The sequence below is a fragment of the Dioscorea cayenensis genome, chromosome 4 (genome assembly GCF_009730915.1).
Source record: "Dioscorea cayenensis subsp. rotundata cultivar TDr96_F1 chromosome 4, TDr96_F1_v2_PseudoChromosome.rev07_lg8_w22 25.fasta, whole genome shotgun sequence".
Lineage (NCBI taxonomy): Eukaryota > Viridiplantae > Streptophyta > Magnoliopsida > Dioscoreales > Dioscoreaceae > Dioscorea > Dioscorea cayenensis.
This window is the reverse complement of record NC_052474.1, coordinates 22215315-22232456: the sequence shown is the minus strand read 5'-3', so window position 1 is coordinate 22232456 and position 17142 is coordinate 22215315. Positions and strand designations below refer to the sequence as shown.

The 17142-nt window shown below is 37.0% G+C and overlaps 1 protein-coding gene across 4 annotated transcripts; it reads left to right on the top strand.

Annotated features, from left to right (window-relative positions):
* Window positions 1–1023: 1023 nt before the first annotated feature.
* Window positions 1024–16672, top strand: LOC120257877 (uncharacterized hydrolase YNR064C). Of its 4 annotated transcripts, none has more exons than XM_039265167.1 (13): window positions 1024–1257; window positions 1377–1431; window positions 1616–1671; window positions 2806–2906; window positions 3083–3152; window positions 7154–7223; window positions 14199–14255; window positions 14358–14425; window positions 14526–14606; window positions 14738–14791; window positions 14966–15121; window positions 15325–15477; window positions 16246–16672. In XM_039265167.1, exons 1-13 carry the CDS (start codon window positions 1138–1140, stop codon window positions 16321–16323), a joined length of 1119 nt encoding a protein of 372 aa, XP_039121101.1. In that variant the 5' UTR covers window positions 1024–1137; the 3' UTR covers window positions 16324–16672. The 4 variants fall into 4 exon arrangements, with proteins under 4 accessions (XP_039121101.1, XP_039121102.1, XP_039121100.1 ...); XM_039265168.1 differs by having other exon boundaries at window positions 14731–14808; window positions 16250–16672; XM_039265166.1 differs by having other exon boundaries at window positions 1026–1257; window positions 14731–14808.
* The last annotated feature ends 470 nt before the right edge of the window (window positions 16673–17142 follow it).

Sequence of the window (17142 nt, the reverse complement as noted above, 5' to 3'; positions counted from 1 at the left end):
CATTGTTGTCTTTGCTTGAGTTTGGAAGTGCAAACCATACTCAAGGGTCTTCATTGTATCCTAAAGGAAATTCGCCATTCAATCCATTTTGCATCCAAGGTTTGAAATTAGGTAGAGGCGAATTAAGCCTAAAGAAAAGTGTTTCCCACGCCTTAAAAACTTGTGCACTACTTTCTTTCTAATCTCTTCCTCTTTATTCCTCAAAGAACCATCCCCACCAACAGGAACAATGCTAAAGCTAATTGTTTGAAGAAGACTAATACAAAAGAGAAAAATTTACTAGAACAGATCTTGGACAGGATTTGTAATCATCATCGTCTATTGCTACTAAATGTCATTTTTGTTAGAATCTGCGGGAATTGAGAGGAGTTACGATAGAGTTGCATTTTTGAAGTGTGAGATTAATTTGTTGATAATAAACAGTTACTGATCTGAGAGTCTCAATGCATGCGCATTCATTGTTGATGCAAAGGATAGCCAGATTTAATTTGACTCTTTGCACTAGAGATTATCAGGAGTACTAAGTTTATAGTTAGAAAGGATACAAAAGAACCAATCAATCCATACCAACTTAATTAGGACAAGTAATACAGCAACATATATAATGCAGCAAATGCAATAAAAGAACATGTAAAGGTCACACTAAAACTTGTAAATCATAGGCAAATTAAAGATTCATCTAATTCCAGCAAATTGAATCAAAATTGCTATCAGCTTTGGCCTATCATAGCATTAATCTGTACATTCTTTCCCTATTCCATCTTGGCAAAGATTTGCCAAGATGGCTTATGAAGACTGTCAACAACAATGGTTATTGCAATCAAGTTGCCACTGTGTCACTGAAACAACTAATACGGTCATTTATTATTATTATTATTATTATTATTATTATTATTATAACAAAGACGTCTAACAATATTACCGTCTGACCCAAAAATTTGACTCTGGATTTGTTAGTCCACTATTTGATGAACAATTCACTGTAATAAGTAATGGTTGTTTTCATGATAATTTATCTATCATGCACAGAAGAAAATCGTCTTCCATACAAATCCTATCTGCATCTGAATCTCTCTTGCGCTCCCAATCCCACAAAATCATGCCATTTCCTACCCATTCTCATCTCACCAATTCCCCATGGCATTCCAATCCAACATTTTCTCTACCTGGTCTCTTCCCCTGCCCCTTCCAGCTGTCTCCATAATCCCTTCAAAAGCTCTCCATGTCCGATGTGGATCCAGCAATGATGGTCAAGAGGTAAAATCTCAATCCTATCTTTTTGAGAACTTTATAGTTGTATTCGTTTTTGTGTTTTGCTTCTGAATTATTAATGGAAATAATGATAAATTCTCAACTGGGGACGGTTCTCTTTGCAGGAGTATTTGATTGATGCTCCTGTGTCTGCTGGAGATGGATTTTCTTTTACTGGAGGTTCAATTTCTTGCTCTCACACTGTCATCATTTTTTCTTCTTTCTTGTAATTATAATTTTGGCTAAATTTTCTATTGGATTCATTTTCCTATTAAAGTTTAGGCCTTTTTTTTTTAATTATTATTATTAGAAAGTATTGTTTGGTTCTCTCTGCTGAATATTAGGAATTCAAATCATTGAGCAGGAAAGTATTCAGATGGACCTAGTCGATCAGATGAGTGGTTTGCTCAGGGCAAGTTTGTGAGCACATTCTTTACCTTCAATTCTTGCCTTCTTTGCAAGCTACTTTTAAACTTCATGTCAAATAGTCATTTTTATTGCTTTATCATAAATCAAGTTTTTTCCTTTTTTTTTTCTCGGTAGAACTTTAGATTGTCAAAGTTCAAAAGGGATTATTCACATTACAGAGGACTCCAAAGGCAAAAGGCTCACTATAGAGTCAATGATGACCTGTTTTGGAGCCGAGTCTATGAGAATGTCAAATGGCTATAGTTATTCATATTTTATTTGGTTCATACTGATCACGTACATGTATTGTGATTATAGCTCTCATCCTAATGGAAAATTTAAACACCAAATGTAGAGATTTGTAGCAAATCCTTCCAGTCCTTTAGACTTAGCCATTGATAAATGGTCATGGACATGAGTCTGTTAAAAAATGTTAAAGAAAGTCTTTTGGAACTTCAGGTATCACTATGGTCATGGACTGTCTGATAAAAAGTGTTAAGAAAGTCTTTATAATAATTTGAGTTATGTAGTTTGACAGTTTATTGAAGCTTTCTTTTAAATGAGTTTATATTTAAAGGAATCTTCAATTTCATGGTCAAGCATTATAAAATTTGGCATACTATTTTAGACAAGAAAGCTGCTAGTCATTTGATCTTGAACCTGATGTTTATTTATCCTATGTGAGCTTGTAATTACTTGTCTGCATTATCATATGTTTTCAAGCAATTAAGGAAAATCCAGTTGTCAATCTTGATTGCCAATTCTCACTATTGTGACTTAAGTTAGTAAAGTTTTAAGACTCCAAATAGAGAAGTGAATTTAGTGCTAACTTGTGCTAAACAATTATTTATCTTTCACTTCTATTTAGGAACTGATTGATAAATTCAATGGTTAAAATATATATATAGTTATAGTTGACAAGTCATTAATAGTATCTTTCATGAAATGGATGATACCAATATTTCTAATGAAACTTTCTTATGATAAAGTGGCCTTGCAATTCGGTGCCACATACTTCTCTGTACATGTAATAGGTAATGGTTTTTTTTTTTTTTAATATTTCATAACCATAAAACTTTAATTTTCCTTTTCTCTTGTTTTTCCTTTTTTGTTTCTGCATGACATTGTATACTGTAATGCATTAAGATAAAAGCTCATCCCGTGCGCGGCAGCAGAGGGAATGCTAAGGATCCAATTTTTGGCCTTAAAATGGGTGCCGAGTCACAATCTTCAGATGATGTTTTCAGGTGATTTAAGTTACCTGTATAGTTTTGAGGCATCACCTTTGGAGTTTATTTAGGAAACGGACAAGGTTGGAATCCTGGTATATAAATTATAAGTCCCCCTGATAGGCCAAAGTTACGAAATTCTAAAATTCTTTGGATCATTTTCTCACTATTTCATTCTTGTTATTTCTCTTTAGATGGTTTTGTGTTGAGGCAGGAAATTCTTCCAATCCAAGGATCATACTGATTCATGGCTTTCCATCACAGGTAAGATTTTAAGATGTGATCTGTAGTTCCTACTAAGAAATAAATTTGAATGTAGGCTTATAGCATGCTATGATTTATTGGAGTTACTGTTGCTTTTCTATTAGTTATGGAGCTTCGCAGCATCAATTTGTTTTGTATATTACACTTTCTTATATTTGCTAAAGACTTGTCTATATTAGAAAAAGTGGAGCTGGATAAAGATTAACCCATGTGGAATTTAGGGAAATAATTCAAAGAGTTGACTGCCAAATTTACAGGGATAATCATGGAATGATGTGATTTGATCAAATATAAGAGAGTTCAGATTATAAATCATGCTTCTTTGTCTCCTTAACAGATCAGCTTGAATATGATTTCATGGTATCCTAGGAATTAGATCTAAAGCCACAAATTTATTCTTATTAACCCCATCTCTATGCATTATCCTTCACCAATTTTTTAGGATCTCAATTCTGTGACAATTATTAACTGTAATTAGGAAATGTACAGATTCTGGATTCAATTTTCTAATCCTTCTGGCTCTCTAAATAAAAAATATAAGAGAATAAGAACCTTTAAACAATCTAGTACCATTCAGGTTATAATTCAAGTTATTTGATTTTATATTTGCAAAGCCTTTCTAGCATTCTTTGGAATTCTATACGACAAAGGGTCATAGATATGGATTTTACATGAGTAAACATTTATTGGAGATCCAATGCAATACTTGAGCGAAACAGATTCGGCACTTCTTTGGCCATAGGTTTGATATCATTTTGTGGAGATTGTTAGAGTTTGCCCATGTAGTCTCACAACTACAGCTTGATGGTGATCTCCATGTAGGTGAGACTTCTAAAGATATCTAAGAGCTAGCATCAACCTTAAGTTATTGAATGAGAGAGCCCATTTTGGGAATGAAGTTAAGTATACCTTTATTATGAAGGTTGTGTTCTCCTAGTCAACCAATCAAATTGTTTTTTTTAAACTTCCATTGTGAGATCCCCATTTGGTCACTACTATTTTTGACTTTCATCGTTGAGGCCCTGTTTTGCTCAACTCTTAGGCTATCATTTGTTTGAATAGTCTTTTAGTCAGATAATCTGTAAGATTTAGTAGCATGTTAGGAATGCAGAGCAAGTAAAAAGTAGTGCATAAAGGAAGTGATAGTGATCTTGGGAAATATGACGGTAGTGTACTAGGTCTTCCCAAGGAGCCAAAGTTGAAGGAGGTGCAGAATTTCCGGTGCTTGTGAACTTAGGTCATGAATATTAATCTTGGTGATAGAGATGATTGAGACTGGGGAGGTTCAGTACAGCCTATACAGGGGCATTCTCTCAATGAAATATTTTTCTCATTTGTTAAATTTGGAGAACTTAGAACTGCCCTTGATGATTTACTTAGGGGGATGCCCCATCTCTTCAAAGTAAAGCATCAATCTTTAATAACCATATTTGTAAAATATAAAACTTCATAAACTGCTTCATTTTGTCTTTGCCTTGTGGCTTGTGTGGAATGGGGATGTTGAAAACCTTCTTTTTCTTCTTTTCTTTGTCCTTCTTTTCTTTTACTTTTGTTATTTTTTTAGCATGTGCTTTTACATTGCTTTTTTTTGTGATGTTACCTGTAATATCTGTGATTTACTGTTGAAATTTTAACCATGATTTATGTTAATACAGGGACCCACCACCCTAACTTCTCCATAACTGCAGTTAGAGGGAAGGATCGGGCCTAGGACATATAAGCGCCAGTGAGATCGGCCTCACGCGCGATGCGAGATCATGGACTGTGCTAACCATCCCATGTCCCCAACACCCCCGGGCCCACAGCGGATGTGGGACCCAAGATCCCAGTCACTACCGATCGAACAAGAGATCTGATACCACGTTAATACAGTGACCCACCACTCTAACTCTCCATAACCGCAGCTAGAGGAAGGATCGCTAGGACATATAAGGGCCAGTGAGACGGCCTCACGGCGACGCTGAGACTACGGACCAGTTAACCATCGCTCCCAACACTCCCCGGCCCACAAAGCTGATGGGGACCCAAGATCCTAGTCACTACCGATCAGAACAAGCTGCTCGATACTCACGTTACACAGCGACCCACCACCCCAATCTCTCCATATTCGCACTCCACCACCCCTAAAAAGTTAGGTGGTGGGTCCCCTCAGACATACGGATCGTAGCCACCGCTCCGACTGCCCGCGACTCAGGATCTCGGGTCTCACATCCACCGTGGGCCCTGTGGACGCTGGGACGTAGCGGTTAACCCGGCCCAGCGGTGGGTTCCTCAGACACACTGGTATCGTAGCCACTGCTCCGACGGCCGCGATTAGATCTTGGGTCCCACATCCGCCGTGGGCCTGTGGGGGTGCTGGGACGCAGCTGTTAACCTCGGGCCTATAGTCCCACATCGCCTGTGAGAGCCAATCTCCCTAGCCTTTTATATATCCTAAGCTCAATCCTTCCTCTAACCGCAGCTATGGTAAGTTAGTGCTGGGTCCCTCAGACAATCAGCTTAATATTCTCACTCTATTGCTTGTCGGACATTAGAATGGGGGTGACGTGGAATCTCTGCCTCATGGGGCCCCTCGCTCGACGGGGCTGGGATTCCCTCAAACATCCTCATGGGGCGGGCGGAATAGTCTCCCGCCCCACCTGGGATCCCCGCCTGCTTCGTGGGGAATCCCTCATGGATTCCCCTAAAAGTAATATATTATATATTTTTTTAATATATTTATTAAAAGATTATTTCAACATTAACATAATATTATATATATATATATATAATCAATAAATATTTATTTGTTAATATTTTTTTAGTTATTATTATGGAACTCACAATTATTTCATACAACTTATTAACTATTTAAATTTATATATTTCATTAAAAACATATTTATTTAATAAAAATCTTAAATTATTTTTAATAAAATTATTATATAATATATCTACAAAATTAAAAATTCAAACTTCTAATTTTCAAATTTCTAATATTCATAAAAAAACTAATTATTTATTTAATTTAAATGAATTGGATAATTAGGTAATTGTAATTTGTTTAGATTTTTATTCAAATATCCATGTGTTGCTACATATAAGCATTATATTTTTTTTATTTAAATATCCATTTGTCTAGATTTTTTTTCATTATACATTATATTTTTTTATTTTTCAATTAGTATATAGCATCTTTAGTATGCTAGTATATAAACGTCATTGAAATATTATAGTTATTTATAGAAAAATTTTTTTATATTAATGTTTTTGGGAGCGGGAGGGATTCCCGTGGGATGGGATCCCCACGGGGTAGTGAGTGAGGGAGGATTTTTTTCCCTCGGGAATTTTTAACCGGGAATCCCCGCCCGTGGAGAGCAGGGGATGGGGGACGGGGATCCCATTCCCCGCCCGCCCTCACCCCCATTCCTACTGGACATATGTAGATATTTCCAATTTTTTATAAGCTTGGGCTGGTTTTTATCTCACATAGATCCATTGTTTGGTTTTTTTTCCCCTTCTATTTTGTTCAATACCGTTGTGTCATATCGATTTTATCAAAATGATAAAATGGTTCACTTCCTTTTTTCAATCTAATAAGTGGGATTGTATTAGACATCCCTTTTTAGAATCTCTCAACTTTCCTTCTCGATTATATCTTATTTTGGTATCAAACCATAATATATCCCCTTCTAAAACTATGTTGAGCAATAAACAAGTCACTAGTTTTTCTTTACCACTAAATTTCTCCCTGAACGCATACTGATGATATCATGAGAGCTTATTATCAGTTCAATAGCCAGTCCTAGTGTGCCTTAAATTTATTTATTTTTAGTCAAAGATCAATCAGGAAAATGTTCTATGGAATTATTCAATTCCAAGGGCTTCGTCATGTTTTATCTTGCTATTCCCATTCTATTCAATCAATTATGTTAGACTGTTTTGTCTTTTGATTTGTGGCTATGATGAATGTATTATTTCCCCAATATGTTATGCTCCTTGGTTGCTATCTTTGATTGACAGGCATATTCATTTCGTAAAGTTCTTCCTGTACTTTCTGAGGATTACCATGCCGTTGCTTTTGATTGGCTCGGTAATGTTATAAAACCTACCTACTTATGTTAAATTAACATCTCCTTTAGTTTGCAGTTTTTGCAATATTAATATTGTCATTATTTTATTTTGCATTTGACACCTGACATGATTTGATTTGATTTTTTTTTATTTACCTTCAATTAAAGCTTAAAATGCACTTAGGATGCATCAAACTTGCAAATGTTCTTGTTTCTTATCTCTATCATGCCAGTAAGATTATGCACTAAAATAGCTTCACTCTGTCTGTATTGTTATGGATATTAAAGCATTTAGAGTTGTTATTAATTTGTCTTTTTACTTATTATCTTTCAGCCTGATCATTAATTCTCATCATTAATCAGCACACATTATTGTGTTATATATCTGCTGATAAGCAATTAACCTCTTGTTGTTTTCCACTCACAAATTGATATAATATTGTCTGCTTGATCTTGTTGTCATAAGTACTTTTTCAACTTTGCAAGTTACTTAAAAAACATTGTGATAGATGGTAGCAACAAGTAACAACCACAACCATGCGCTAGTGCAAATAACTGAGGGCTATATCGGTGGTTTGTCCAGCTCATGGCTTATATATCCACAAGCACTCCAAATACAAACATGAATAATTCATCTGCTATTAACGTGTAGATTTCAATGGCTAGCTGAGGGTAGTGCTGCATAAAGGGCTGGCCAGGCACAGCATAGCACAACATTCAGCATACACGGTGCCAAGGCTTGGCCAGCCTGGGCACAGCTCAGCTAGTAGCTGGGTTGTGCAGGTCATGCCAGGTGGAGCCAGCTCGTAGAGCAAATCTATATTTTTTTTATTAAATATTGTGTAAAAATTACAATAAGTACAAAATTTTTCTAAATAAAATCTAATTACTTTTTTTTTTAATAAAAAAACTACATTAGAATTTTAAAAAATAAAACTCATATAAAATGGTTCAAAACAAACAATTATTCATGTAATTCTTGTGCATTACAAAGTTTTTTTCTTAAAAAGTTCAAATTATATAAATTACATTTTAAGTGATAAGTTGAATAGATAATTCTACTATGTTCTAGCTGTTATGAGAGATAAATTATCCTTTTAAAGTTTTATAAGATTGATTTAAACAGCTATACGTTTGAATACCTTTAAGATATTGTGTTTGTTTGCTTCTATACTATTCTATTATTACAAAAATGAGACTTATTATTCACAACTTAAGTTAGTACACCACCTATTTCACTTCAGATGCATAGTAAGGTTTTTCTTACCATTTAAAAAAAAATCTATGATAAACTAGTCATGTTTGATAAGGATGTGGATAGAAGTAAAATTTTGAGTTTATTAAGGGTGTATAGACAATCAGAGGTAAATGCACAATTAAGCATATTTTCAGTATATATTATAAAAAAAACAATACTAATTAAGTAGTACTTTTTTAATTTTTTTTAATGTAAAATAAAAAAAAATAATAATTGAGGCATGTGTTGGGCCAGCATAGGCATGGGGTATGGTCTTCCATTTTACAGGATAGATATAAGTATAACTATCACATTTCCATGGGATAACCAAGTCTCATATCCCACTTTGTTAGTTAAAAGTGTTGAAAAAGGGTGTTCAGAACTTTGACTTGAAAGTTCCTTGGGTCTCGTTTTGTTTGGCTTGACCATTTGGGTCAAGGTATGTCTAGTTAAGTCTTTGACAGATGGGTTACTCCAAATGAGCTTGCTTAATGCTTCTTTACTTTCGGTTTGTACGAGGTTTACATCCTTGTGTATTGTCCTTTTAGTATTGGTCAGAGCAATATCTTTGCTCTTCAGAGATTGGTCAAATGGCTGTTGCCTTTCCAACTCTATTTATCTTGTATGACCAGTAGCATGAAGTCTGAGAAAAAGATTATCTTAATACATAGTTCAAAGCTTTTCTCCTTCCTTTGCCTTCTTCATCTTGCTGTGAGTCTCTACTCTCTTCTCAATTCCCTGGTATTCACCCCAACAGTGGTATCAGAGCTATGGACGGATGCAGCTCCAAGCTCGGGACAACGCACGCAAGTGTCCCACTCTTCACGGCTGAACCATATGGTGTTTGGAGCCTTCGCATGAAGACTCTTCTCAGGTCCTGGGGACTTTGGGATTTGGTGGAAAATGGAGTCAGCTCATCTGAAGATGGAACCCATGCAAGCATACAACTGGAGAAGGATGCAAGGGCTCTACACTTTATTCAACAGGCACTAGATGAGAAGACTATCACAAGGATATCTGAAGCTCAAACGGCAAAGGAGACATGGGACCTGTTAAAGATGGAGCATCAAGGCAGCTCTAAAATCGTTGCAGTCAAACTTCATACATTGCGGCAAGAGTTTGAAATAGCTAAGATGAAACCCACGGAGACCACTCAAGTCTATGTAAATCGAATCCTATCTCTTGTCTATCAGATTCGTCAACTTGGTGATACAATCATAGATCAAACCGTGGTTGGAAGAGTGCTGCGAAGCCTAACTCCAAGGTTTCATCATGTTGTGTCCTCAATTATTGAAGCACAAGATCTCACTACACTCACCGTCGAACAACCGGGTGGCTCCCTCACGTGCTCATGAAGCTCGCCTTAATCTATATGAAGACCATAGTGTCAAGAAAAAAAGCTCTAGAGGTGAGAGCGCCTCGCTGAAGATCATGCTCAGTTCGGCTCTCACGGCAAGGGAGTCATGGCCGTGGTCGGAGAGAGTTTCGTGGAAGGTTCAGAGGTCGTGGGCGAGGTCGACACGATGAAGCTGGGGGCTCTCAAGGTGGCCGAGGCTTTGTTTAGTGCCACCATTGCAAGAAATACGGGCATGTAAAAGCCCAGTGCTGGTACAGAGAAGAAGCAACAACAAACATAGCTGAAGGAGTGGAAGAAGGTATGCTTTTCATGGCAGGATGCATCACCAGTGCAAAAGAGGACTCAGTATGGATGTTAGATAGTGGATGCTCAAATCATATGACTGGCACTCGAGAGCTTTTTCAAGACCTTGATCTCTCCATTCGGCAAACTATTCGACTAGGAGATAACAAGGAACTTGAAGTTGTAGGTGTTGGAACTGTTGCTCTACCGTCCAGAGGAGGATGCATTAAATTGCTAAAACAAGTTCAATTTGTTCCGAAGTTGGCGCACAACTTGCTCAGCGTTGGTCAGCTACTTCAATCCGGATATATGGTGGCTTTTGATCATGAAGGATGCACCATTAAAGATCGAACTACTGGGCATACGGTTGCAAAAGTTGGGATGACCAAGCACAGGTTGTTTCCCTTAATGAGCAGCGATGTAAGCATCGCCAATGTTGCTCTTGCCCAACCTGAACTCTCTACTCTATGGCACAGAAGATATGGACACCTGAATTATAAAAGCATGCAATTATTATCACAGAAAGAGTATGTGTTTGGTTTGCCTAGAATAAACTCTGTTGACTTGTGTGAAGGTTGTCTCAAAGGGAAGCAAACCCGACATTCTTTTCCATCCACTGGAGCGAGACGCGCAACCTCACCATTAGAGCTTGTGCATGCAGACCTGTGTGGTCCCATGCAAACAAAGACACTTGGAGGATGTCAATACTTGTTCCTTCTAACTGATGACTTTACAAGATACAGTTGGGCTTTCTTTCTTCAAAGTAAAGCTCAAACATTTCAACATTTTCAAAATTTCAAGCTCATGGCTGAAAAACAATATGATCGATCTCTCAAAGTCCTCCGAACAGACCGCGGGGGGGAGTTCTTATCACAAGAATTCAAGTTATTTTGTGAACATCATGGTATCACGCGACAACTCACTGCTCCATACTCACCTGAGCAAAACGGCGTCTCGGAACGGAAAAATAGAACCGTGCTGGAGATGAGTCGATGTATGATGAAAGAAATGAATGTTCCCAATTTTCTCTGGGCTGAGGCATGCTCAATAGCAGTGTATCTTCTCAATCGTTCCCCAACCAAAGCTATTGAAGGACAAACGCCATACGAAATCCTAACAGGTACAAAGCCTTCTGTAACCCATCTTAGGGTTTTTGGTTGCACTATTTTTGTTCATACTAACTCGCAGCAAAGAAGGAAGCTTGATGATAAATCAGAAAGAATGGTGTTCATCGGCTATAGTGATGAAACCAAAGGGTATCGGCTATTGAATCCCATCTCTGGTAGAGTTCTCATCAGCAGGGATGTCGAGTTCCTTGAGAATCGGTCTTGGGACTGGGGAGAAAATGCTGAAAGCTTTGCACCTGTGAATACCACGACAACAGCTCCTATTGAAGTCTCTGCAGGAGTAACTACACCAAATGATGCAACACAAGTGTTGCCAGCTGCTACGACAAGTGAGTCGAGCGAAGATACTGCTGCATCCAATCCAACTATAGCAAGATATCGAGCATTGGAAGACATCTACAACTCGTGCTCCTTTGCACTAATGACAGCGGATCCATTGTCATTTGATGAAGCGTTTCAGCATGAAGACTGGCGGGTCGCTATGCAAGAGGAACTTCAATCTATTCACAAGAACCAAACCTGGAATCTTGTTCCAAGACCAGAAGGAAAGAATGTTGTGGCCTAAATGGGTGTATAAATCTAAATATCATGCCGACGGTTCGCTGCATAAACGAAAGGCCCGATTAGTAGCCAAAGGGTATTCGCAACGTCAAGGAATCGACTACGAAGAAGCTTTCTCGCCGGTAGCAAGGATGGAGACTGTGCGGGTGTTTCTTGCTATCGCAGCACAAAAGAATTGGCCCGTGATGTAGCTCGACGTGAAATCAGCTTTCCTTAACGGCGAGTTAAGTGAAGAAGTCTATGTTTCACAGCCGGAAGGGTTCACTATACCGAACAAGGAGCATATGGTCTATAAACTAAGCAAGGCCCTTTACGGGCTTAAACAAGCGCCTAGGGCATGGTATTGCAAGATCGATGATTACTTTGGGTCGCTAGGATTTCAAAGAAGCAGCTGTGAACCCACAGTGTATCGCCGAGGAGATGAAACTAAAGATTTGTTATTATTGTGCCTCTATGTGGATTATATCCTATACATGGGATCATCTGCACAACTGATGGAGGAATTCAGAGACAACATAATGGTTAAGTTCGAGATGACGGACTTGGGGCCTCTTCGATACTTCCTCGGGTTAGAGATTCAACAGCAAGAAGGATGTATTCATGTAAGTCAGAAGCGATACGCTGAAGAGTTGCTGTGCAGAGGAGGGATGGCGAACTGTAAAAGTGCACCAACCCCGTTAAATACCAATGAGAAGCTTCAACTAGACGATGGCTCTGGTAAAGCAGATGAAACAATCTTTCGAAGGATGATTGGAGGTCTTATTTACTTAGGACACACCAGACCAGACTTGGGATTCGCAGTTAGTTTGTTGTCTCGCTATATGAGTGCACCAACGAAGACACACATGGGAGTGATGAAGCGTATACTGTGATATATATCTGGAACTCTCGAGTTGGGAATTCAGTATACTCGTGTCTCTGAGTTTGGTCTGGTCGATTTCGTTGACAGTGACTGGGGTGCGTGTATAGATGACCGGAGGAGTACTACTGGTTGGATTTATAACCTTGGGTCTGGTTCAATTGCATGGGCCTCAAAGAAGCAGGATTCCACTGCGCTCTCGAGCACAGAAGTCGAGTATATGGCGGCAAGTGCAGCTTCATGCCAAGCCATTTGGCTTCGGCGTATCTTGTTCGAATTGGGTGTTGCTCAGCAGGGACCAACTATCCTGTATTGTGACAACCGATCAACTATTTCCATCACGAAGAACCCAGCAATGCATGGTCGAACCAAGCACATCGACTTATGCTATCATCACATTAGGAAGCTCGTAGCAGATGGGAAAATTCAGCTGAATTTCTGTGGCACAGATGAGCAAGTGGCCGACGTGTTAACCAAGTCGCTTCCAGTCTACAAGTTCGAGCGCTTCAGAGAAAAAATTGGAGTTCTGAACAAGGGGGTATGTTGAAAAAGGGTGTTCAGAACTTTGACTTGAAAGTTCCTTGGGTCTCATTTTGTTTGGCTTGACCATTTGGGTCAAGGTATGTCTAGTCAAGTCTTTGACAGATGGGTTACTCCAAATGAGCTTGCTTAATGCTTCTTTACTTTCGGTTTGTACGAGGTTTACATCCTTGTGTATTGTCCTTTTAGTATTGGTCAGAGCAATATCTTTGCTCTTCAGAGATTGGTCAAATGGCTATTGCCTTTCCAACTCTATTTATCTTGTATGACCAGTAGCATGAAGTCTGAGAAAAAGATTATCTTAATACATAGTTCAAAGCTTTTCTCCTTCCTTTGCCTTCTTCATCTTGCTGTGAGTCTCTACTCTCTTCTCAATTCCCTGGTATTCACCCCAACAAAAAGTGTGACTGGTAAATGAGTACTTCGTAAGGAAAATAAATAAGCAAAGTTCCGTATCTTGGAAGCATTATATTCCATTGACAATTGAGCCTTGTTTAGATAGCCTAGACTTCTTCCTTGAGGTAAAGTAGAAGTTATCTAATTTGAGAGATCTCAGCTGATTAAAGTTGATATTTGTTTCTGTGAGTGCAGTTCCGTAGAAAATCAATATCAGTCTCTGCAAAAAGTGTGCCTAGTTTTCTTTTAAACAGACCTAAATTCTGTTCTTCTTTAATAAATTGGCTGCTGGGTTCTTTCTTTAAATAATAATAATAATAATAATAATAATAATAATAATAATAATAATAATAATAATAACTTATAGCCTTGTGCCTATTCAATTTATGTTTCAAAGTGCAAAGATTTTCCTGAGATAGCCCGAAGAATGCCATTTAAAATGCAAGAATGTGTTCATTGTGTATTTGATTACCAGAGACATTTCATGGATAGAAATCACACGATTGTTGTGGATGTGCCATTTATTTTAAATATAGAAATTATAATAAATAAGGATTTGGAGCAATCAATAAAACATCAGTTATTTTTTATGTTTTCAACATTTTGCCTAGTGATGAAGTTTTTCCTTCTTGTTAGGTTTTGGGTTTTCAGATAAGCCTCAGCCAAAATATGGTTTTGACTACACATTAGATGGTAAGCCATCACAGGACAAGCAAATTGGTTTTGTAAATCTTTTACAGTGATAAAATGATTTTTTTTTTCTGCCTAATGAAGTGTTTTTTGTTTATGTTGAAGAATATGTATCAGCTTTAGAATCTCTGGTTGAGAAGCTTGCAGTAGATAAATTCTCTCTTGTTGTTCAAGTACGTACATTTTGTCTTTCCACATGACACATGATGAACAATTTCCAATTACTTCCATGAAATAAACCATAGGCTGAAGCTATGTCAGAATTCTTCCTAGGGTTACTTTGCTCCAATTGTTATGAAATACGCCAGCCATCATCAAGAAAAGTTGAGAAATCTTATACTAGTCAATCCCCCTGTAAGGAAGCTTCCTTCTTTAAGTGATTGTGAATTCTTTATTCCTCTACTATGTTGTTGAGATCTAAAATTGTTCTATTCAAGATTTTTAATGGATAATAATACAATTTCTCTTTCACACTTAGATGACAGACATGCACGCAAAGCTGCCATCAACCTTATCTATATTTAGCAACTTTTTGCTGGGTGAGATTTTCTCCCAGGTTAGAGAACATACTGTTTGTTGAAATTTCTTTCTTGCCTAATAATTCATTCTGGTCCTGAAAAATTTTCTTTTTTGCCTAATAATTCATTCTGGTCCTGACAAGATTTTAAAGCTGATTTCGCTCCCTAAAGAAATTCTTATGTTTATTGCTCCAGGATCCTCTCAGAGCTAGTGATAAAACTTTGACCAGCTCTGGTCCATACATGATGAAAGAGGAAGATGCAATGGTTTATAGAAGACCATATCTTACTTCTGGCTCTTCTGGTTTCGCATTAAATGCAATAAGTAGAGCTATGAAGAAGGATTTGAGGGTGAGGCTTCACCTCTGGAGTCATTCTTCTGACTTTGCTTTTAAAATTTCTGTCAGTTAATGAACTAAGTTGAATGACATTTTGGAATTCCCATGTCATGTTTGTGCTTTTGACTATGTCTCTAAAGTTTTATCATTATTCCATAAATACTTGCGTATGGTTGTTTGTTCATGCATTTTCTTTTAATGATTTCCTCATGACAGAATTATGTCGAGGAAATGAAGAAAGTGCTAATCAGTGAGACATGGACAATCCCCACAACAGTATGTTGGGGTATGAGAGACCGCTGGCTTAGCTATGACGGTGTTGCAGATTTTTGCAAGATTTCAAATTCTAAACTAGTGGAGCTGCAAATGGTTTGGAATTTTTCCCTTAATTATATTTTTTGCATTCTTACACTTTTGCTTCTTGAAATATGACATTTTTTGTCTAAATAGTAATGATTTTTTATATCTTAATGTTATGATTTTTTTTATGCATGTGTTGCAAGCAATAACTGCTGCCACAGGTATAACATTTTCTTATAAATGGAGATGATCATGACATTGACCGCAATAAGAAATGATTTGCCAAGCAGCATGTGGCCAAAGATTTCTATATTTTCTTCTACTGACCTTGTGTCGATTATCTCTCATCAAAATATAGTAACTTGTTATGCACAGTGATTATCTTCCTCATTGAGAATGTGGCATGCAACTTATCTACTCTGATTTTCATTAGAAGTTCACATAACTTACAATTGAGGAAATTTTTTGATTTGATTTACTTCTATTTTTCGTAAGCGGTATATATTCTTCTTGGATGGTAAACCTTATTGTGTTTTTAACCTTTTGTTTTCATCTCTTTGATCTTTTCTCTTCCTTTATTATTGCGCATATTGCAGCCCTGCAAGCCTTATATCTCATTTAATTATTGATGTATTGCTGATTCTAGGAGTCAATTTGACTGATCCATCTGACTTTCACTTGCACACAAAACCATGATTAAATTCCTCATGAGCCTGGATGAAGAAACGTTTTCCTAATATTCTAGAAGAAAAGAAACTATATTCCTTTTTATTCATTTAATTGCTTGTATAAACACCAAAATGTGATTGTTGAATTACTGATTTGATGGTTTTGCAGGCAGGTCATCATGTACAAGAAGATTATGGAGAAGAACTTGCAAACATAATTTCCCTAACCGTCAGCAAAGGGAAATGAATCAAAGAGATTTCCGGGTAATGCAATGCTGGTACTTTTAAGGATGAAATGGCCAAGCTCTACGTATTGTGAAATTATAGCCAGATATTATTTGACCTTTACCTTTGTTGAAAATTATGCATTCTGTGTTCCTTGTACAGTTAACACATACAGATGATCTTATAATTAAGACAGGAGTAAATCTACTGATCAGTCTTAGTAGATGATGAAGTGAATGCAATGTCACAATTCACATTGGTGGCTGATCAGTAATTGTCAGTCAGATGTATGTATGTGTCTGTATCTCTTGAATGTATATATTTGGAGAATGAGAAATATAAAAAATTTCACCTCTGGTGATTGCCTCCTAGTTTATGCCTTTTGTTATGTCGTTTACCTTTTTTTTATTCTGGACAAATGAGTAATTTATCTATTTTATTAAAAAAAATGAAAAATGGCAATGAAGCAGCTGTCTATATATATACATATTATTGCAATGCTATTGAAAACAGGTAATGTTTGATACTTTGATGTTGAAGCTTTCATTGGATGGCATAAAAACCAGAATCTTTGCTAGCTGTTGTCTTTGGGAAGTTTATGTGTTATATTAATAATATGAAAAAACAATAGCCATACTATTACATCAACAATATATATTTATATATATATATATAGGCGAAGAATCAGATTAATTAATGAGCTAGAGTTTGACGTTACAGGGGAACAATTAATATGTTACTTGAACTAGTCTGATCGATGTTACAAGGGAACAAGTACTTGCACTGAATATATGATGAGATGTATGTTTGAAGCTGCTTAATTAATTGGCCTAAAAATTTA

Excerpts from the sequence above, each read along its gene's own strand:
- LOC120257877 (XM_039265166.1), top strand. The coding sequence starts at position 1,138 with ATGGCATTCCAATCCAACATTTTCTCTACCTGGTCTCTTCCCCTGCCC. Across the intron at positions 14,426-14,525 it reads AATTCTCTCTTGTTGTTCAA|GGTTACTTTGCTCCAATTGT; the intron begins GTACGTACATTT and ends AATTCTTCCTAG. Across the intron at positions 14,607-14,730 it reads TTATACTAGTCAATCCCCCT|ATGACAGACATGCACGCAAA; the intron begins GTAAGGAAGCTT and ends TTTCACACTTAG.